This window comes from Eptesicus fuscus, chromosome 4, assembly GCF_027574615.1.
Source record: "Eptesicus fuscus isolate TK198812 chromosome 4, DD_ASM_mEF_20220401, whole genome shotgun sequence".
In the NCBI taxonomy this organism is placed as follows: domain Eukaryota; kingdom Metazoa; phylum Chordata; class Mammalia; order Chiroptera; family Vespertilionidae; genus Eptesicus; species Eptesicus fuscus.
This window is the reverse complement of record NC_072476.1, coordinates 96440528-96462569: the sequence shown is the minus strand read 5'-3', so window position 1 is coordinate 96462569 and position 22042 is coordinate 96440528. Positions and strand designations below refer to the sequence as shown.

The 22042-nt window shown below is 46.6% G+C and overlaps 1 protein-coding gene across 1 annotated transcript in view; it reads right to left on the bottom strand.

The window, feature by feature from the left end:
* MYO10 (myosin X) overlaps positions 1-22042 on the bottom strand; it is a 207344-nt gene that overhangs the window by 94076 nt on the left and 91226 nt on the right. The window contains exons 4-5 of the mRNA XM_008151670.3: positions 10565-10752; positions 886-1020 (exon numbers count right to left, since the gene is read on the bottom strand). Coding sequence (XP_008149892.2) covers positions 886-1020; positions 10565-10752 — 323 coding nt within the window. The remainder of the gene's footprint in view (positions 1-885; positions 1021-10564; positions 10753-22042) is intronic.

Genomic DNA, 22042 nt, shown 5'->3' with positions numbered 1-22042 from the left:
AGGTTCGAAGTTTCATGTTATGTGTATTTTATTACAATTTAAAAAATAAGTTTGGATGAAAAATAAAAAATTAAAATAAAAACCACCAAAAACCAGCTGCAGGATCTGGACTAAGTTTGCAGACTCCTGGACTAATTTCTAAAGAATCTTCTGTATATATACAAGGCTAATATGCAAAGTGTCCCCGCAGGAGTTCGACTGGGAGACCGGGAGTCTATCACTCGCTATGATGTGTGCTGACCACCAGGGGGTGGTGCGGAACGAAGGAAGGCCCTGGCTGGCAGCCACTAGAGACCCTCCCCGTGCATGAATTTCGTGCATTGGGCCTCTAGTAGGAACTATAAAGTCTCTATAGGTTCTAAACTATTGTAAGGCACAAACCAGACTCTGGGCAACTGCATATTTTAAAGAAAATTCCAGATGATACCTCACCACCCAGCCCTCTTTCAAAGTCATGAGGCTCACTGCCATCAGATGGATCAGTGATTTTCTGCCACATGAAGCTATAAATAAGCGACCTGCTCCCGTGGCACTTCCAGGGGCAGAATGCAGAACAGAGGCTCACTTGTCTCCATGCTGAGCCCCCTGTCCCCCAGTGGCTGGAGGCGGAAATTCCTGCTGATAACAAGGCCTCCAAAAAGCCAGTCAAGGACTCTGGTAGAAGGAGGCCTCCCCAGCTCAACCCTGGCCCAAGGATGGAGGGTCAGGTTCTGTTGCTTGGGTAACTAGAAATTGCTACGTGCATGTCAAGACCTTTCCTTGAGGAAAGAGAAGTCAAGAAAGAGAGAAAACAGACCCACTAGTTTTAACTCTTCCTTAAAAAAGCCATACCGTGAGGAAAGTGAATCCTATTTGCTGGAAACAAGAGAGATGACGAAGAAATACCTGCTTTCAAGAATGGCTTGTTCAACACAGGACGTCTTCTCCTTCAAAGAGAGTTCCAAAGACTGTTGACTGATGACCGATAAAAACTTGAGGATCAACTTTGTGCTTTCGGTTTTACCTGCCCCGCTTTCGCCACTGAAAGACAAAACGTGAAAGTTTGTGCTTCTATAATTTCTTTCACAAAAACCACCTTGGTCAATGTCACTGCAACCCATCCACTGAACAACTGGTGAAAGGTGGAAAGAGAGAGCTCAAAATGCCTGTTTCAAGAGCTGAGTTGGATGAAAGGAGAAGTCCTTTGTTCGTCCCGCTGGCCTCAAAGGGCATATGAGGTCAACAGAACTACCTTTGCTAAGATAAGGTAATTAGATGGACGGTGCCCTTCGTGGGAGGGAAGGTCTACTAGCATATCCCAGACCCTCGACAGTGCCAGGCTGGTCACAGGTGCTGGGCAAGGCATTGTTCAATGAGTAAGCACATTATCAGCGTGTTTCTGGGGCATTTTAAGCAGGTAAATGTGCAGAGAAATGCAATCAGTCATAAATATTATTGAGGGGATGAAGAATGAACCCTCAGGTACTCAACCCACACTAAGTCATGCTATTCCCATGATTGTCCTAAGAGGGAGGCAGCAGCTAAGCTTAGTCAGAATTTAACACCAGATCTGTCTGCGTCCAAAGTCCTGGAGAAGCCCTACTTTAATGCCGGTTAAGGAAAAGGGAACAGAGCAATGCAGAGGGGGAGGGGGGGGCGGGCAACGGGAGAACTGAGCAAGGTACAAGTTGTGCCTTAAGGGACTGGCAAACACCAGCCAGGCAAAGAGGAAAGGGGAAGGACTGGGTTTAGACAACCATGTGAGCGAGAGCACGGAAGTCAGATGAGCTTGGAAAGGTCTACGAGGGAGTGCGGTTCTGGTTAGGTCAGCAGGACTGAGGAGAGGTGGTGGAGAGAGCGGGCCAAAGGATCGAGTTTGACCATTCAGAGGCACCTGCATGAGACGGAAGGCAAAGACGGCGCATCAGCGTCGCTCTGGAGTTAATGCTCCAGGAGAGAGGGTTCCTCAGAGAGATCAGCTGCCATAACCCAGGCGTGTGGTGGTGGGTCTTGGGCAAGTTCAACTGGCTGGCGACGGAAAGGAAGGTATGGAGATGCAAGGGATCTGAAGGGAAAACTTAAGTTTGTGTAAGGCTCCATGCTTGGTACAGTGAGAAGAGCAGAAGTAGTAAAAAGGCAGAGAACTTACAAAAAAAGGTAAACCCAGGACATGAATAACAGTACAGCAATGCCACCGATATGATATCACAAGGCAGCATGCTGGTAATTGCTAAAAGGGCGACATAAACAGATGAGCTCCAGGCACGTTGTAAAGAAGAGCTCTCTGAGTGCCAAAATCTAGGAAGTTATCACAAGAGAGGAATGTTGCTGAACACTTGGTGAATGATTAAGCACGTGTAATAAAGGAGAGGAAATGACTCAGCAATGACACCTCTGTGCCCTGCTGGGTGCCACGGGCCCGTGGGGCATCTCCACTGGTCCAGGCCGATTGCGGTCATTCCATTCCCTTCGCACGCTGACCAGGACAGGCGCCAGCATTTCAGCCCAAGAGACTTAAAGTGAAGTGTGCGGAGGGCTCCTGGGGAGGGCTGCATGCACACCAAAGAGAACAGGCAGGAAGGCCCTCCCACCCCCTGCTGGCTGCAGACAACAGCACCTGGGAATCCACACCTACCTTGCGAAAGTGAAAGCCAGAGGAGCGGCTGAATCCACAACCCTGAAACTGCCCTGTAGTCTTGTCTGAGATTTTAAGAGCCATGCAAGCCAAGCCAACTGTGGTAGGGTTTTCTGTTACCAGCAACCAGAATCTCCCCAGCTTGGGACTTAGCATTCGCCTTCCCATAGCTGGCCCCTGCCCAGCCCCGTGGCTGGCAGACCCGAGGCATTCAGCAAGGATGCACCGAATGAACAACACAGAACCCAAGAGAAAGTTACAAGAAGAGATTTAAATAATTCTTGATAGTAAAACACACACTCACCTCTCTAGTGGTTGTTGATCATTAAATTATGTTTAAAAAAACAAACAAACTCAAAGGCATGAGTTCTCTTAGTTAAAACATGTGAGGCAGAAATAACGTTACGTGTTCCGCAATCTCACTCTCCATGCTCCAGCACACACAAGTAGACAACATTTGCACCTCCCTGTGGTAAGGACAGCAATCAGTAACAGGGACCGAGTTTGGCCAACTGAACAACGGAGCAAGAGGGACATGTGCTGCTCCCATGTCTGGTGGCTAACACCCCTCATGGTCCTCTGGACTCTACCTGCCACCCCGGCCACCCAGGTGCCCTCAGGAATGACACATCTCAAAGACAAAATAATACGGAGTCAAGTTGCGTTTCTCAGCTTCCCGCGTAGGAATGGGAGATGAGCAAGAAATACAGCATGCTCATGTTACACCCCTGAGATTCGGGGGCTGTTTGTACAGCCATCAGCCTACCCTGACGAACACAGCACAGCAACAATACAATCTCGAAGAAAATATCCTTCAAACTGGACAGCAAAGACTTGGTAGAGAAGAAAACCCAGGACATTCACTGCCGTTAACCAGTCACCAATATCAACCTACATCAATCTTCAGCCCCCCCTTTTCACAATGGACCACGTTTTCTGCAAGTGTCTCCTGTAAGTACACCTGTTTGGGTTCATCTGGGTGAACGTGGAAGAAAAATGAACGTGGAAGAAAAGTAAAGCTGAGGTTTACGCCATGCTCTGCGAGCTCTCCACCTTGGCTGCACACTAGATTCCCCTAGTATGCGCCCAATCCTATAGGGGAGAACTCAGTCATCGCTATTTAAAAAAGCTTTCCACATGATTCTACTCTGAAGCCATGTTCGGGGACTACGATTCACATAATTCCGACAGGACTGCACTGGGAGATGAGAACTGGTGGCTACTGTAAACAGGACTGAGGACAGGACATAAACCAGGCAACAAATAAAAATAAATACCTCACAGGTCGTTCAAACCCAGACACATGCCTGATGGCTGCAGACACTAATGCCCAGTCGGCAGGACTCTGTGGGAGGACTCACTGTAAACCTCCTCTACACCTCCCACCCTGCCTGCGACCTTACCGTTCCTTTACCGTTGCCAACGAAGGCAATTTATTGAGGGTCAAACCAACACGATCTTTGAAACAATGGCAGAGCACCCCTGCATGCCTATGCACATGCCTTTTATGCCCTACAGACTGGGCCACCGTCGTGAGCAAAACGTCCACGGACACTATTTGTCTATGATCTCAAAGCAGAAGCACAAATGATGGTTAATACTGCCAAACAGAAATCTTAGATGGGAGAAGCCATCTTTAGATGGAGGGTAAGGGTTCCGTAAACACCTCTCTGGGAAAATGCAAAAATATGCTCTGCGATTAACTGGGTGAAAAGGAAGAGAGGGAATGGAAAGGTGAGAGGAAGGGTCAGGATTTCAGCCAAAGGGAAAATACAACACCAAAAAAAAAAGGCAAGTTAACAAGACTAATTGAACCCTCTGGTTCATTTCGTTTTGCTCACTTTGCACCCTGACTGCCCTATTGCTTCGATTTCAGCCTGCGGAGCCTTTTCTACCACGGGCAAGTTGTGACTCACTGATTCCACCCCCTCCCTGATTCCAGCCACGTAAAACAGTAACTCCTGCAGCAATTACGATGTTATTTTACCTTCACTTGGAGCAAACATATCACCTACATCTCCAGTCCTGCTCTTTTCTCCTTAGCCCAGGGCAATTCGAGTCCTAACCCTTGACGCCAACCCGATTGCAAACAGAAACATGGGCTTCGGCGAAAACACGTTCACCCAGATGAACCCAAATGAGCTTATACTTTACAAAGATAAGCGTGAAAATTGAAAAACAAAACACGATAATCCAGAGTACTGACGTGGGCCTCGCAGGCCGTATCAAATGTTTTGAGAATTTTATCACTGGCAGAATGGGAAGTCACAAGACCGGTGTGAAGCAGGAGAGGGTCATGATCAGGTTCAAGGTTTTAAAGAATCACTGTGTAGAGTACGGAGTGTGGAAAATGGACGGAGGGAGCGAGGGAGGAAGTGAGAAACAAGATCTCAGAACAGATGAGAAGTGAGAGGCCCAGGACTGCGGAGGGAGAAAGGAAGAAGGGCTGGGGGCCCCGGTCAGGAGGGGTGGTTGTAAGTGATAGGGAGCGTGGGAATGACTCCTGAGAGCCGGGAGCTTGCTTGCATGACCTGGGCGTGGGTAACACAGGTGTGCACAACTGTCAGTACTCATCAAAGTGTACATGTAAGAGCAGCACGCGTTGCTATATGGAATTTTACTTTCTAGATCCAAGAGTGACTTCATGATCTCAGGCTTGGGATCTCCAGAAAGGAAAAGTCCACTTGCTGAGGATGCAAAGCATGAGAGGAGAAACACACTTGTGGGAGAAAATGAGGATGGATGTAGGACATGACACCCAAGAGGCCCGTGAAACATCTGCGATGACTCCTCAGGGGCTCGTGGACGTATGTCTGGAGCTCAGAGGAGAAACTGAGGCGGGAGGTGTTTCAGTCTGCGGTCATGAAGATCAGAGAGGAAAGGCAGGCGTTGGAAGAGGAGAAGGTGGGACATGACTGAGGGGAGGCGTGCCCACAGAGCCAGGAAGGAGCCCCATGGAGGAGATGGGGGGAACATGTGATGTAACGGGCCGTGAACCAAAGGTGCATGTATATATATTTTTTTAATGAAACACACTAGAAATTTTGGATGATGATGCCAAACAGCCAAAGCATCAGGTCAGGCAGACTTCAGAGATGGAGCGAAGTCCTCAGGGGAGCAGGGGAGGGATCTCGACCACACAGGAAGGAACAGGCCTCTGCCACAAAAGGGGCCCTTTAGCCACCCCACAGGCCCAGCTCCCAGACCAGTGCAGGTGTGTCCGAAAACTATGGCCCCCAAATCTACTCAGCTGCCCATTTTTGTAAATACAGTCTTATCAGAACACAGCCCGGCTGTTATTTGTGGACTGTCTATAAACACTTTCATACTCCAAGGGCAGAGCTGAGCAGTTGGAACAGAGTCTCACCCACAAAGCCTGAAATATGTACACCCTGGCCCTTTGCTGACATCCAAAACATCTCCGTCCTGTCACTCAAATCCCTCCACTTCACATGATTTTCTCAGCGTGCACATCCACCACTCCCTTGCTTGTAGAAGGCCAAGAAGACGACTGCATTGCCCAGAGGATTCAGTCCAAAGATCTTAGCAAGCAGGACAAAAATCCTTAAAAGTTCGACTCTGTACCAGGAATTAGGATTCTGATCTGAAACAAACACTGGGAAACTCAAGTTCAAATTCTGTGTCTGTTGTTCATGTCTGGTCTCTTGAGCAAGTTATTCAAAATCTGAGCCTCAGCTTCCCCAAATGCCCGGGCTTTTGTGAGGATTACACACGAGTCTGTCTTCTCAATAAATATCAGTTCCCTCCCACTGTCCTTCCCCAGCTCCTTCACGCCCCTCGGCAAACCCCACAGCCTTAGAGGCATACCTTCCACTTCCTACGTATCCTTGTTTGACCAAATATCTGTTTCTGCAAATGCTCCGTGTCCTTCCTCACCTCTCTGCCGGCTGTATAACCACCTGGTCACATGTCACCTTCTCTGTGAAATGCTCTCTTGGCACCTTCACTGAGCAGCCATGTTTTCTATTACAGCATTTGGCAGGCTGAATGGAAAAAATTTTTTTTAATATATTTTATTGATTTTTTACAGAGGAAGGGAGAGAGATAGAGAGTTAGAAACATCGATGAGAGAGAAACATCGATCAGCTGCTTCCTACACATCCCCTATTGGGGATGTGCCCGCAACTAAGGTACATGCCCTTGACCGGAATCGAACCTGGGACCTTTCAGTCCGCAGGCTGACGCTCAATCCACTGAGCCAAACCGGTTTTGGCTGAATGGAAATTATTTACATCAGTTTCTTCCCGTCAGAGTAGAGGTTCCTGAAGGGCAGCAATTGGGTATTCTTCTTTTTAAGTCCCCAAAGCCTAGCACAGGACCCTGAGGTATGACATGAGCACGAGGCGCGCCCTGCACCTTATTCTGGTTGGTACCCTTCTGGTCCAGGGTGCAAGTTTTGTTCACTGCTCCAATTCAATCACTTCTAAACATATTACGAGAAAGAGAAACATACCACACACCCAATTATCATTCCAGAATCTAAACGACAGTTAAGAAGAAATTGCTTTGGTTTTGGAAAACCAAAATATGCAAAGGATGCAGAGGTCCTAAACCCGTGGTCGGCAAACTGTGGCTCGCGAGCCACATGCGGCTCTTTGGCCCCTTGAGTGTGGCTCTTCCACAAAATACCATGACCTGGGCGAGTCTATTTTGAAGAAGTGGCCTTAGAAGTTTAAGTTTAAAAAATTTGGCTCTCAAAAGAAATTTCAATCGTTGTACTGTTGATATTTGGCTCTGTTGACTAATGAGTTTGCCGACCACTGTCCTAAACCAATGGTTGTTCCTTCTGTCCATCCTTTGATTGACAGCTGCTGAAGGCGGGCCCTTTGCCAGATGCTGTCCTGGACAAAGGTGAATGAGCCACAGGCCTTGCCTGCAGTATGTCTGTTAGAAGATCACATATACTGAAAAGACCATCATCAACTAAACTCTGCCTGCCCAACACAATGTATGCAAAACTGAAGTCAGCACAGAATGTAGTAGGTCAACCAAGATCAAATGCTGACCTGGTCTGTTAGATGAAAAAAGAATTCTCAAGTAAGTTCTAAACTTATGTATTTAAAACGATAATAGCATGAGCATTCTTCATTTAAATGTGCACAAAAAGTGAAAACTATGCTTAACAGAGAGGTAAATGACCTTGAGAGTAAGACCAATAAAAGAGGCTTGAACTAGAAGCTGAGAGACATGGCATTGACACCAACCAGCTGGGGACCTTGGCCAAGTGATGAGGGCTCATTAAGTGAGAGAAAAATTGATGTAGGAAGTTCTGTCTAGTTCTAAATAGGCTTATTTTGCAGCCACCAGGGGGCAGACTATGCCTGAGGAAATCTAAATAGGGCTCCAGTATCCTGCTATTTTTATTTTTATACTCAATTTTCTCTTCATTCCAATAGCCCCAGCCTCACTTAAAAAACAAAAAACAAAAAAAGAACAAAAAACCTGCTGGAGTGAGCTATTAAAAGCCAAAATACATTTTAATGAGAAATCTATTTTGAAAGACTGTTTCCTGAGTTAATTTAGATAAATACAGTTAGTTTTTTTCACATCAGCATGGCACAATGGGAGCTTTCTCTTAGGGATCCACTCCCCCCCTTCCCTTCCCCCACTCCCTCCACCTGACTTTTAAAGACCACAGTCTTTGGCATGAAAATGCCAACCCTTTTCCGTTTTATTGCATACACACACACACACACATGCACAATGATCTCATTTGATTTTTCACTTTCTTCCTAAGCTGTTCTGTCTAGCAAGTGATATATTAGTCATGCTCTCGTGGTTTTTTTTCCACTTAAAGTAATAAGCACAAGCCATTATCAATGGCAAATATTCAGGTACCTAAGTGTGGAAAACAATTCGACCTTCTTAAAATAGATTAAATTCTCTTTCTTTCTGTTAACCTTATTAAACTAGATTCTGTGACCTGAAATAGTGACCTTAAACCCTAACTTCTGAACTTTTGTGAAGTCATCTGAAAGAACCCAGAAATAGTGCTTCTAGTCATAAAGCGGGCCACTTTATTGGGAATGTGACTCTTAAAAGCTCTGTTTTTATATGAAGCAAGTAGCTTTATTTTCATTAACTGCAAGTTATAATCCTTCATATTTGCTTAAGTGAATAAATTGATAGTCCCTCTCAGTGGATTCCACAGCCCAGCACATAAGCACCAGTAAGGTGATGGAGAAAATGAATATCAGCCCTTAAAGAAAGAGGCCGGGGTGGGGAGGGGATGAGAAAGGCACTGTTTTGTCGTTCATATTCATATCATGCCCATTTGTTACAAAAGCAAGGAGCCAAGAACTAGAGTTATGGGTAAAAACTGCCAGTGAGAAGAACACACCCTTGACAGTAGTTTTCTGTGTACATATCACACTGAACACCCACATCAAAGGGCTGTTGGAAGGTTTCGATGCCTGGAAAGCTCTTGGCACAGTGTCCAATACACTTAATCCTTCAGAAAAGAACAGCTGTCATTTCTTGGCCATTTTCACTCAGGTGCCACAGAGGGTGGGGTGAGCACCTCGAGAAGATCCTTGGCTAGAAGCTCCTCCATTTCCCTTCCCTGAGGTTTCCATGAAGGGCCTGCTCTAGCATGTCTGCCCCACCCCCACCCCCCACCCCCCACCCCATCCCCCACAGGACCAGGAGCACTTCTCTGACAGGCTGGCCTGCTTCTCGCCATCTGGAACTGGTTTCCCACAGAACTGCGGCCACCAGTTACCTGCCTGCACTCTGACCAGGTGGGCTGTCTGTCTAATTTGGGGCTGCAATGTTGGCGATCCTGATCGGCGGGAAGTCTACAGCGGCCATATGGCTGTCCATCTGCCTCCTGGGCCTGACTTCCACTGAATCAGAAACCCGGCGGGTAGGTGGGATCTTATTTGTTAGCTTCCCCAAATGCACACACCCCTTTCCTCTTAAAATAATAGGGTTATTTTGCCACAGGTTGGGACTAAAAAGCCATCTAAAACAGATGTCAAAATCTTTCCCGGCAGTTCTGTTGATACACCACTGGTTCCCAGTAACAGCCACGCTCCAGGAATGAACGCCTGGAGGACAAATGAATGAAATGCCTGGGACTCCACGGAAACCCCACTGAGAGTGCCATCAGCTCGTCCTCCTTGGACACCTTCCAGGGGTGTGCTGATCGTCACCGGAACAGGAGTTCCATATAAACAACTAATAAGAAGGTCCAGTAAAGATGTCACTAGAATTTAGGTGACGAGCCATTTTGAATTAGTTAATAAAAATGAAGAAGTGTTTTTTTTAAAGAGCCAGATTTTTTTTTTTCTTTTTAGACAGTTCCTAGTAATGAGGTTTTGACATTGGGGCTTCTGGTGGTTTATTCCAATCAATGAGGAAGACTGAGCTGAAAGAGATATGTCAAGACCCTACCTCCTCGAAAAAAAAAAAAAAAAAAAAACTAAATCCAATAAGCATGCTGTCCTATCATTTCCTAAACATATTAACAGCAGTCCCTTTTCTACAGCCAATTCAAAGGTACGCATTTAGGAGTGTCCAGTTAAAACCACCAAAAAGTCTTCCGTTTGGGAGATGCCATTTAGGGCAGTCACGCTGTATGAGGAAAAAGAGGCTTGCTCAAACCTGCGACATGCTGGCTAGCACTCTGGAGTATCCAACCTGCTCAGTAAAGAACTAAGCGACACTTCCTTACGTCCACAGGAAGCTCGGGCCTCCCAACTGGAATAAGCTGAAGCGTAATTCAGGCAAATTTCCAAAAAGAAAGAAACGGAGCAACTGCTCTGAAGCGAGCACCTCGTGTCTGTTGGAAGCTGTAGGGACCCAGCCATCATCCCAAACGGAAAGCTTCGCTGAGCCATCAGGCGCTTATGAGCTTTCCCAGGGATGTGCTCGGGGGCACGGGTGGGGGCCCGGCTTGGAGAGCGCTGCGGGGGAGACCCTGGTTACCTGATGAGGACGCACTGGTTGTCGTGGCGCTTCCACAGGCAGCGGTAGCACTCGTTGGCCACGGCGAACACGTGCGGGGGCAGCTCCCCCAGGTGGCTCTTGCTGTAGCGCTCCATGGTGGCGCGCTCGTACAGGCCGGCGATGGGCTTGTAGGGGTTCACGGAGGCGATGATGGAGCCGATGTAGGTCTGCAAGGACAGGGACACGGTTATACACGGCCTTGGGGGGTGAGGGCTGGCACCACCACCCCTGCTAGGGCTGGGCCAGAGGGCGCCTGCATGCAGCTCTATGCCGCGCCAATGGGGCGGGGTGAGGGGAGCTGCCACATGTCAGGGAATCCACTGAGTGTCCTGAACGGGAAAGGTAATGTGTGCTCCTCACTGCATTCGTTTTTCCAATAACTTTTGGTACAAAATCTAGTCATTCTGCACAAACAAATGCAGCCATTTCAAAGAGGACTTGCTATGGAAGGAACACAAGAGAAAGATGGTGAACAGGCCCAAATCCCTGTCCCTGGGACCTCCTAACCCTGCCCTCATCATGACCCTGTCCTCTCAGGTGGCTGCTATGAACGCAGGATGAAAGAAAGAACGAGAGAGGCAGAGGGGCAGAGGGAGGAGGGATGGAGAGTTATGGTTAATGGGTACAGAGTTTATGTTTGGGATGGTGAGAGCGTTCTAGAAGTAGATAGTGGTTATGGTTACATAACATTTCAAATGCTTTTTTAAAAAAAAATTTAAATTACAGTTGACGTACAATATTATGCTAGCTTCAGATGTCCAACCCCATGATTAGACATTTATATAACTTACAAAGATCACCCCTGTAATGCAAATGTATTTAAGGCACTGAACTCTATACTGAAAGTAATCAAAATGGTAAATTTGATTGTGTGTGTATTGAACCTCAATGTGTAAAAAGTAATAAGACCGTTTAAAAATCCTGGGTAGTCAGTCATTTCAATGGCTCCTGAGTGCCTGTCACTCACCTGGAACTGAGCAGACGGACAGGCAGACCTTTCTGGAACCAAAGCCAGGCCAGACATTAAGCTAGATCTTCAGAGCAGGAGGACAGGCCCCCTGAGCTATGAAATTGGAACACCTCATGCCCCCTCCACATGGACATAAGCACTCGCTTGCACTTCTGCAAGATGCTACCGAAGCGTGGCTGTCTGGTTTCCAGTCTCAGACCCAAGTGAAGAAGCCAATGAGAAGGGTGGGGTAGGGGCGGCAGGGCCACCAGTTGGCTTTTATGGCACGCATGCCATGTGCCAAGGGCTTCAGGGGGGCCATGGGCTGAACTGTGCCCCCCATTCATATGCTGAAGCCCTAAATCCCCACCAGCTTAGAATATGACTATACCATAGATAGGAACACGGCCTTTAAAGAGATGTGGAAGTTAACCATTAGGGTGGGCGCTAACCCAATCTGACTGGTGTTCCTACAAGAAAAGAGGTTTGGACACACAGAGAGGCATCAGGGATGTGTGTGCACAGGTAAAGGCCAGAGGAGGACACAGCACGCTGAGGAGAGAGCCCTGAGAAGTAATCAGCTCCGCCAGATACCTTGACCTTGGACTTCTAGCCTCCAGAACTGTGAGAATATCAGCTTCTGTTGTTTAAGCCACCCAGTCAGTCACATTTTTTTACGGCAGCCAGAGCAGACTCATACAGAGGGCCTGACCCCTTTAACACTCACAATAACCCTGGGAAGTTCAATGTATTACTATCCCTGTTTTTTTCAATGAGGAAACTGAGGCATGGAGAGAAAATTCCATGGATGGCCACACAGCCAGTAAGTGGCAGAGGTGAGATTTGAACCCTGGCGACCTAATGCAAAGCCCACTCTCATTCACTGGCAAGGCTGGGCAATGCAGCAGAGCAGGAGGAACGCAGGGAACACCAGACAGAAAGCAGGAAACATCCGGACAGCATCTGTACCATATTACAGCAATTTGTAATCATTTATATTCATGGTGACTGCCAGGAACATCAAGCAAAGGATCTACGTTCCATATAACTGTTCTCAAATGGAAGGGGGTCTGTAATGTGTTTTGGAAATATATTGAACCAAAAAAGGTTAAAAACATAAAAGGGATATTACCATATGACCCAATGATTCCTCTCCTAGGTATATGCCCAAAAGGATTAAAAACACATACTTCAATAAAGACACAGCAGCATTATTCATGATCGCCTAAACATGGACACAACCCAAACGTCAATCAAGATGTGGGATATCCATACAATGGAATATTCACCACAAAAAGACCGAAGTACTTGCTCCTTGATGCCTGCTGCAATGCAGATGAGCCTTGAAAACACTATCCAATTAAAGAAGCCAGACACACAAGCTCACAAATCCAGAAATAACAAGATGCATCTTGTTCCTTAACCTTCATAAAAAGTTTTAGAGTTCACATCTTCAGATGTCAACCCAAACTGAGAAACATGCTCTGGTGGCAATCACAGACGGTTGAGTAAAGGACAGAACAGAGGCATTTAGATTTTCAGGAATGGAATAGTCTCTTTAGAGTTCAAATAATAAATACGCGTGCTGCGGTTGACAGTAAATTCAACAAATGGACTCCCATGTACCACAGCAGACAACATGTACCTGACAGCAAACAACAGACTACGAACCAAATGCAATCATCTGAAATCTCTTATTAAAGAAAAAGGAAAGAAATCAAAGAATGTGTTAGATGTGTGTCTGGCTGGTGTGGAGATAACCCCATTTTTGATTTTTTAAGATTATAGAAAATCTTGCCTCATGTAGAGTTAAAAAGGCCTCTCCATTGCAAGAAACTCCATTTAGTGCCAGAGTAAATTAGGCTCTTAAAACATGAAGGCTCAAGGTTTACAATTTTACCTTCTCACTAAATGACAAGTCATTTCTCAAAAGGCTTGTCACCGATTTTAAATGACAGTTGAGTCCACATGTTCCCAAAACAACTCTACCTGACATTTATAATCGTGAGGCACAGAGGACGATACTACCTGTGTCATGTCATGACATCATCACAAGACCTCGTTTGCTCCAAGGCAGCCTGGAGGTGTGGGCAGGGCGGGGGCGCTGTTCCACCTCCTCGGGCAGGCGACAAATGGGCAGAGGATGGTAAGCACTGCCCTACAGTCACAGGGCCAGGGACTGCTGTCACGCTGCGGGTCTGCGTGACCCCCTTCATCACCCACCCACATACAGAATGGGAATCACTCCAGATGCTGCCAGTCTCATTGTCAGTGGCCAAAGCCCTGTAAGCTTCGCTTTCAGTAAACTCTAGAACATTTCCTTTTCCCCGCCTCTCTGCCGCCCGACCTCGCTTGCTTAGAGTTCCATAAACGCCTCCTTCCTCGCTGATGTTCCATGTGGCCCTGAATGCTCAATCCAAGCGCCACTGGACAAAGAACATTTGAAGACGAAACTCTCCTGCTTAAAACTCTTCATCCCTCCCACGACTCTCAGGGTCAACCACAGGAATATTCGAGAAGGGCGTCTGAGTGGCTCCAAGAAGGTGATAGGACACCCCATGTCCTACTCTATTATTCTTATTACAGTTATGGGGGGGAGGAGTTCAGTTCCTTGAGGGTCTTTAAGGATAAGGACTCACTGAGTGTGTATTGCTTGTGCCCATGTGCACACCAAACAGCACTGGTGAGCCTCCCTAAACACAAGTGTAAAGTAACATGGCAACAAGAGCAATAGTTCCTAACGCTTTATCCAAAGAAAGACGCCGTTGTGTGACATCTCAGAGGTCCATCAGCAACAATACTCACTGCCCAGACAAGGTATCTTATTTTCCCCGCTACCTTAACTATACCACGTTGCATGAGTGACTTTGTCACTAAATAAAGAACAGATTCCTTGAATAAGGCAAGTTCAACAGGTAACAAAAAGTAAAGATGGCGACTGGAGAGGCAGGAGAAGGGCCCAGTAGAAAATTAAGTACCAAGGGAAGCAGAGAAAAGGTAGTACGAAACCCTGAGAGCTAGGAGGTGACGTTTGTTGCTTGTACCATTTATCACCCTATAAAAATGTATTATTCCTGCTCTAAAAAGGGCCCCGATAACTTCGGTAGTTAAGATTCTAGGCACATGCAACACGAGGTGGGACCAGGTCCGGGTGCCCTCCTACTAGAATCCGAATTCCGCACGAACCAACAGCCTGGTCCTTCTAACGGCTTTCCAGAAATAGAAAGTACATTCTATTTTGAAGCACATAAAACTTTTTTTCTGCTCAGACTCAGCAAAGTTCCACATAACTCACCAAAAAACACAAATCCCTGCCCATTTTAATAATCTGGAACAGCTGGGGCACGCATTGCTGCAAACTGTTGGGAGGAGCTCACTATATTTCTTCAATCCAACATCTACCAACTCAAGGCTTTCAAAAGACATAATAAGGGTATAATACTTGCTTTCCAACCCTAGACACACACACACACACACACACACACACACACACACACACACACACACACACCAACTACAACTAAGAAAGCAAAGTGCCCCGGAGCCTCAGCCGCAGAGCTGTTTGGCGACAGGGAGCAGTCCTGCTACTGTTGGGAAGTGGCTTCTCCAACACAGGAGCCGATGACTGGATGGCAAGGTGTGGCCAAGTCAGAAGCTGCAAGTCCTCAGCCTGGGGCTGCCTTCCCTGGGACACCCCTCCGGGCCAAAGATTCTGATCAGGAATAACAACACATCCCCGGTCATCCCACACGATTGCTCCATAAAACTGTGACATAAATCGAAGTTATCTACAATGGTTCCTGTTAATGGAAATAAAACCACAACTGCTTTTCGTCATGTGGTCCTGAAAGCTGGAGGCAGACCAAGTCATGTGAAAGCAGCAGGGACACTGGTTAAAGTCAGTGCATGACACACTTTCCAAGGGGAAGGACTTGCTAAGAAGCAGAGTCGTTAGCCACTCGCCATTCTCCGCTTTCCTTCTCTCTCCACCATCTCAGTTAAACGTGGCAATGAATTACTCCCGGAATGTTTATCCAGAATGCAGCTTCCGTTTTAAATGACAGTTCTGTCCACTCGATGGCCGACTGGACATCTTCACTCAGATGCCCCTTAGCTCACACGTAACAAGGACGCAGCTGATCTCCCCCAAACACCTGTTTCTTCACGGTCACCTCATGCATGACAAATGGCACCAGAGTGGCTAACCTAGAAATCTAGGTATCATCCTGCAGAAATTCAGCCTGCCTGCCCCCCAGACTTAATCACTTAAGATTCTCTCTCTCGGTATCTTCTGAATTCAACGCCCTCCCAGGATTGGGTCAGAACCCCATCATTTCCCAACTGGTTGGCTGGTCCCCTCTCCTCCTAGACCCACCCCTCCTGCACTCACCCATCACCCTGCAGCCAGATGAGTTTCCCCAGAACTCAAGTGCAAAGTTGTTCCCTGTAGCCTTCACCAATAAATCCGAGATCACTGCTTTGCACAGAGAGCCCTTCCTCACCTGCTCCTGACCCCCTTGTCGGCCCGCCACATGCAACCTTCATCTCCGCATCTTCAATGTCCTGCAACTGGACAAATGCTTAACATCACACGACTCCATGCCTCTGTACACGCTGACCTTCTGCGAGCAATGAGGCACCCTCCTCCTGGACCAAATTCCCCAGTGAATGCTCCAAGACTCGGCCCAGCGGGTGCCCGGGCTGGAATCACTTCCTGACGCTGTCCTCGCCGTCTCCTTCCAAGGCCCATTCTGTGTTCCTAGTAAGTCCTTTTGTCACATGTATTGTTACCCCGAGCTCTTGGTCAATGGTGTGCTGTGTCGGTCTTCCAATAAACTGGGAGGTCCTGGAGGGGCAGCGTCCTTCATTTACCCAATCTTTCAAGAAGCAACTACCTGGGAGAAGAGTAATTTGCACCCTCGGGGCCTAGCACACATCCTGACACAGAGGCAGGGCTGAATCGGTGTAGATATACTGGGAGCCTGAGACCTGACCACCAACCCCCCTGATAACCTCACACTGTCAATGTGTCCTAGTTCTCTAAGCCACTACCTTCTTACATAACAAAACTGTTTGCCATCACTGTCGATTAAACAATTAAAAACCTTTTCAAACAATTTTAAAAAACACCATGAAGCATTCAAGGCCGCTGAAAACTAGATCACAACAGATAACCTAAGCTGTTACTGAAGTCAAGCTCTTACATTTAGAGGTGACATTTCGATTTAATTCGAGTGGCTTTCAGACTAAAATCCCTCCCTTGCTGAAAGGAATCTGACCCCAAAGAGAGGCAGGGAAGAAGAAAAAAAATCACGAAAACAAAGTTTGTAATTGCCACCATCATGTGCTGACGTGGAAGTGGCCACTCAAAGCATAAACGGTTGGTAAAGTTTAAAAATACATCCCCAGTCAGACAGATGGTTACAATCATCTTTTGGCAACACCAGTTCTTGACTTCATGTGAAAAAAAAATGGGCAAACCACATTGGACTCAGCTGTTCTCGGTACGAGACACATGCCAGGCCTACTCCTCATCCCACCACCGGGCCATCCCGAACCCGTGAGAGGCGGCTGTTACTCGACACTGGCTTTGGAAAGGAAAAGAAACAAACCAAAAAAATAAAAATAAAAGGTCTACTTTGGGAAAACTCAACTCAAGGAAATGAAATGCAGATTTCAATTCACATGTCCAAAACAGTACCCTCCATGGCATGGTGTCCGGTCTAACGCGTCAGTCCACCTGCCTCCTGCAATCAGTAGGTCTTTAACTGGTTGCTGCATTTTATTCATTTTTGTCTTGTTTTGTTTTATTTATCCTCCCATGAGGATATTTTTCCATTGATCTTTTAGAGAGAATGGAACAGAGAAGGAAAGACAGAAAAATATCGATGGGAGAGAAACACACTGATTGGTTGCCTCCTGCACACGCCCCAGCCATGGCACGGGCCGGGGAGGAGCCTGCAACCGAGGTACCTGCCCTTGACTGGAAAAGAACCTGGGACCCTTTGGTCCGCAGGTTAATGCTCTATCCACTGAGCCAAGCCGGCTAGGGCTGGTTGCTGCCTTTTAGAAATGCTAACACCTTTGGCTTGACAGAAACAGGCTTCAAAGTTAATGCAGGAACAACATCAAACACATTTGCAGATTCTGTCTGGAACGCCACCTCACCGAAGAAGAGTATTTTTGAAACACCTAAAAATACGTTAGCTGTGAAGAACCTTTGTGCTGACATGAGCACTTAGCCTTAGACACAGCCCACGTCGTTAAACGGGCTGGCTTGTTTCTGATCTCTGCACTGTTTGTACAACAAGACCAACAAACTAACCAAGGGCTGGGTGGAACAGCACGGCTTCCTCGGAGCCGTCTCCTGCCCCATAATTGCAGGCGCGCCCCAAGCTCCCCGCAGCTCTCTCCCTGATGTGGTTTTGAGCCATTCCTTCAGGGCTGGGGCAGGAGTCTCCGTGCAACTGACCCAGAGCATGACAAACCCTTTCCTGGGGAGAATGGGCTTCTCTTCCCTTCAGAGGGAAATAGAGCGGCCACACCACGGGCCTTGCGTGGCAGTCCCTCCACTCTGGACACAGAGCTCACCTTCAAGATAACGGAAGCCTCACCTCCTCTTGTCAACACTGTGTGTAGATCCTGGGTACATAAAAATTTGAAATGGTCCAGGCTCCAGAGGCCAAGGCTCCAGAAACTACAGTACATCAGGCGTCCCAAACCCACCTCCCCTTCCCTCCCCTGGCTGCCTGGACCAACGGTGCCAGGTTTTCAGGGGCTTGATGAGGGGTGTCATTAAAGCTAATCCTGTCCCTTTCACCTCCCCCCGACTCCTCATATCTGTTCTTACCTTGTTCATTATCATGTATACCCTGGTCTAAAACCCTCGGCTCCTCACCCTTGAATTATTGCAACACTCTCTAAGCCAATTGACTCTCCAATCTCATCTCACATCACTTCTCTATCAACTTTTTAAAAAATTGTTCTCTGGTAGATTCTCTCTTCATAAACCTTTCACAAAGACGGCAGCGTCTGTACAACACTGAGCCCAAGCTTTGCTGACTAGCTTTAAGGAAGGCAGGGTTTCTCCACCTCGGCCCTTCTGACGTCTTGGACCAGGTGACTCTTGGTCGTGGGCTGTCCTGTGCACTGTGGGACCTTCAGCAGCATCCCTGGCCGCCACCTACCAAATACCATTAGCACTCTCTTCCTTAGCTATGACAACCAAAACTGCCTCCAGATATCGCCAACTGTCCCCAGGGGCCGCATCACCTGTTTGAGAGCCACTGCTTCGGGGTTCCCTGACCCAGCCTGACTGCATACATCTCAGCGTTCCCCAACAAACACCAGATTCCATAAGCAAAGAGCCTCCCAATGTAGTGAGGCCATCGCACCAAATTCGCTCTCATCTGCATCTTCATGCGTGGTGTCTCACTAGCCTTTCCTTCTAACCACCTCTCCGTACTGTCATCACTGCCCCTGCACCATAGGGCTTTTCACACCCAGCTCAGGCTTCCTCGCCCACCTACTACCTCTTGTACCACAAACACACACCCTGCCTTTCCACTCCCTGAGTCTTCAGGAACTTACAGAGTGAGACTGTCTTCGCCAGGTCTCCTCAGTGGTAGGAAGGGACAGAGGAGGGTGGGACCCTCGACCAGGGGTGAGACCATCAGGAAGCCCAGAAGCAAGACACTCAAGGTGGAAGTTTGGGATGGGTTCGCAGGTAGGGAGCTGAAGTGCTGAGCTGGGCTCTCGCCTGGGGAGTCAGCAGAGGATGGGAAAGGCTGATACGGTAGAGCCTTAAGCAGGAGGAACCTGGAGTTCCAGGAAGGGGGGGCCTCTTGAAGCTGGGCCAGCCCTCAGCTGCCAGCCAGCAAGAAAGCGAGGACCTCAGTCCCAAGGGAACTCGGCCAGCACCAGGAACGAGCAGGAAGTGGGTCCTCCCCCGGAGCCTCCAGAAAGGCTAGCTCTCACCTATGTTGTAAGTCAAGCCATCTTTTCCCTCCTTTAAATGTATCCGAAGAAACTAGAAACACCAATCAGAAAGGATATATGCACCCCTATGTTCATAGCAGCACAATTCACCATAGCTAAGATTTGGAAACAGCCTAGGTGCCCGTCAGCAGATGACTGGATCAGAAAACTGTGGTACATCTACACAATGGAATACTATGCTGCCATAAAAAAGAAGGAATTCTCATCATTTGCAGCAACCTGGATGGAATTGGAGAACATTATGCTAAGTGAAATAAGCCAGTCAATGAAAGAAAAATACCACATGATCCCACTCATTTAGGGATAGTAAAGATCAGTATAAAGTGACGAACAAAAAGATAGATACAGAGACAGTAAAGCATCAAACAGACTTTCAAATTACAGGGGGAAAGTTAGGGAGAGGTGGGGGAGTTATGAAATCAAATGAAGGACTTGTATGCATGCATATAAGCATAAACAATGGACGCAAAACTCTGGGGGGGGAGGGCATGTGTGGGTGTGGGGTGGGGGGGGTAATGGTAAGATATGTACACATATAATACCTCAATAAAAAATATTAAAAAAAAAAAAAAAAAAAAAAAAAAAAAAGAAAATGTATAGTTAAATGTACAGACGGGCATCACTCAGAGTTGGGATAAAAGGCAGAAAAGCCGTGCTTTTCTCACAAAGGGGCACCTGACAACAGGAACCCACTGCCAATGGCTTCAGCAATGATAAGAAAATAATGGTGCCTGCTTTATGGATAATAATCTAATTATCCAAGTCTCAAAAGGAAGGCTTATAGGCAAAATTAACTGAGTCGACCTGCAAACTGGATGTACAAAAATCCTATGTTTTTCCTCTCAAAGGAGAGGAAAAAAGATCTTCACTTCAGGGAAACAACAACAACAAAAACAAGATCCTCATCACAGGGTTTATTTGGGCAATTTATTATTATTTTTCCAATAGCATTAATTTTTATTCATTCATGTTAAGTCACCTGAAATATCTGTTGAATTTAAATGCTCGTTAATGTAAATGCTGAACAAGCCCATTTCAATGAATACTCAATATCCCACATAGTTAAGTCACTTCAACACAGCCTCACAACAACTCCCACACCAAACAGTACTTTATTTTGTCAATTTAAACCCATTATTACTCCCATGTTATAATGTCTTTACCTGTCAAGTGTACACGATGAAGAAAAAATTTAGTTAGATAGAGACTGCACTTGGAAAATAAGTTTTGTAAACTCCATACACATGTTCAAAACTGCTGGGTCCCCAGTGCATCTATGAACTCCAGTGTTGCCAGTATCATGCGCAGCACATGAAAGCCACACTATCCGACTATCTTATTAATTCTGCATAAATCAGGTCAATCAATGTGTCACCCTGTGCACAGACCATGCACTTTTAACTGAACATGGCAAAATATTCACTCTTTTGAACTTTACATCACCATCTGATGTCAAACAATGAAGCAAATCCCAACAGTATATACAAAAACAGCTTTGCATTTACAAAAGATTGTTTCCCATGCTGATTAATCCAGCAGCTAACTCACTGGTTTATGCAACTTTATTGAAGAAAAATAAATCAATGACTAGCAGAGCTATTAGTTGATCACTCATCCATTGACAACATGCATCATTTATTCAGTGCTATATTAAACAGTGTATTGAAAGACAGATTAACTAATAGCTCCAAGCCTCCTAACAATTTAAATGGAAATCACAAAATGTTTGAGACCCTATTTTGAAATACAAAGGATGTTTGACTTCCCATTCCCATTCTCAGTGGAATAAGAACAGGTCATTCCTTTGCTGACATGCAGAAGAGACATCACATTTTCTGTTCTGCTGATGCTATAAATTCAATACCAGCTCTCCAGCCACATCAGTTATGAGCACAGAGTATATCATGTGACCTCATATCTCTAGCAGTGGAAGAGGTGGATGCTGCTAGACTAGTGCTGTTTCCTTTGATGGGACAAGTGAGCACCCATCTCCCTCCCCTCAGGTGATCTCTTCAGCATGTTAGTTAGATCAGTGAGGAATGGTTTCGTCTCATAACCAAATGAGAGTGAAGCTATTGGCCACAAAATACACATGCCCCATTTTTTAAAAATTCTGAATCTTGGGCAACTGTCCTACTGTAACTGCTTTACAGTTTCTAAAAGCAGTTATTGTTCAAAGCTGGAAGAACTTAACTCTTCTGAGATGAGCTTGAATGGAGGGATGTAAACAAAAAATAAAATTTAAAAAGATGAGGTCTGATAGGTGAGCAGCCGGATAAAAAAAAATAAAAAAAGGAACAGTAATTTCAAATTTACTCCGACTATAATGTCAGTTATTCTGACTTTAAGGTAGCATCACATGGCATACTCGGAGTCCATCCCCGAGCTATTCTCTTGTACTTTGTCTGTTTTTTAGATCCCTGCAATCTCTGGCACTCGGGGGTCATCTGGGTTTGGATCACATAGCAGTGAACAAATGGGTAAAAGCACTTTAGAGCCTGGCCAGCTTG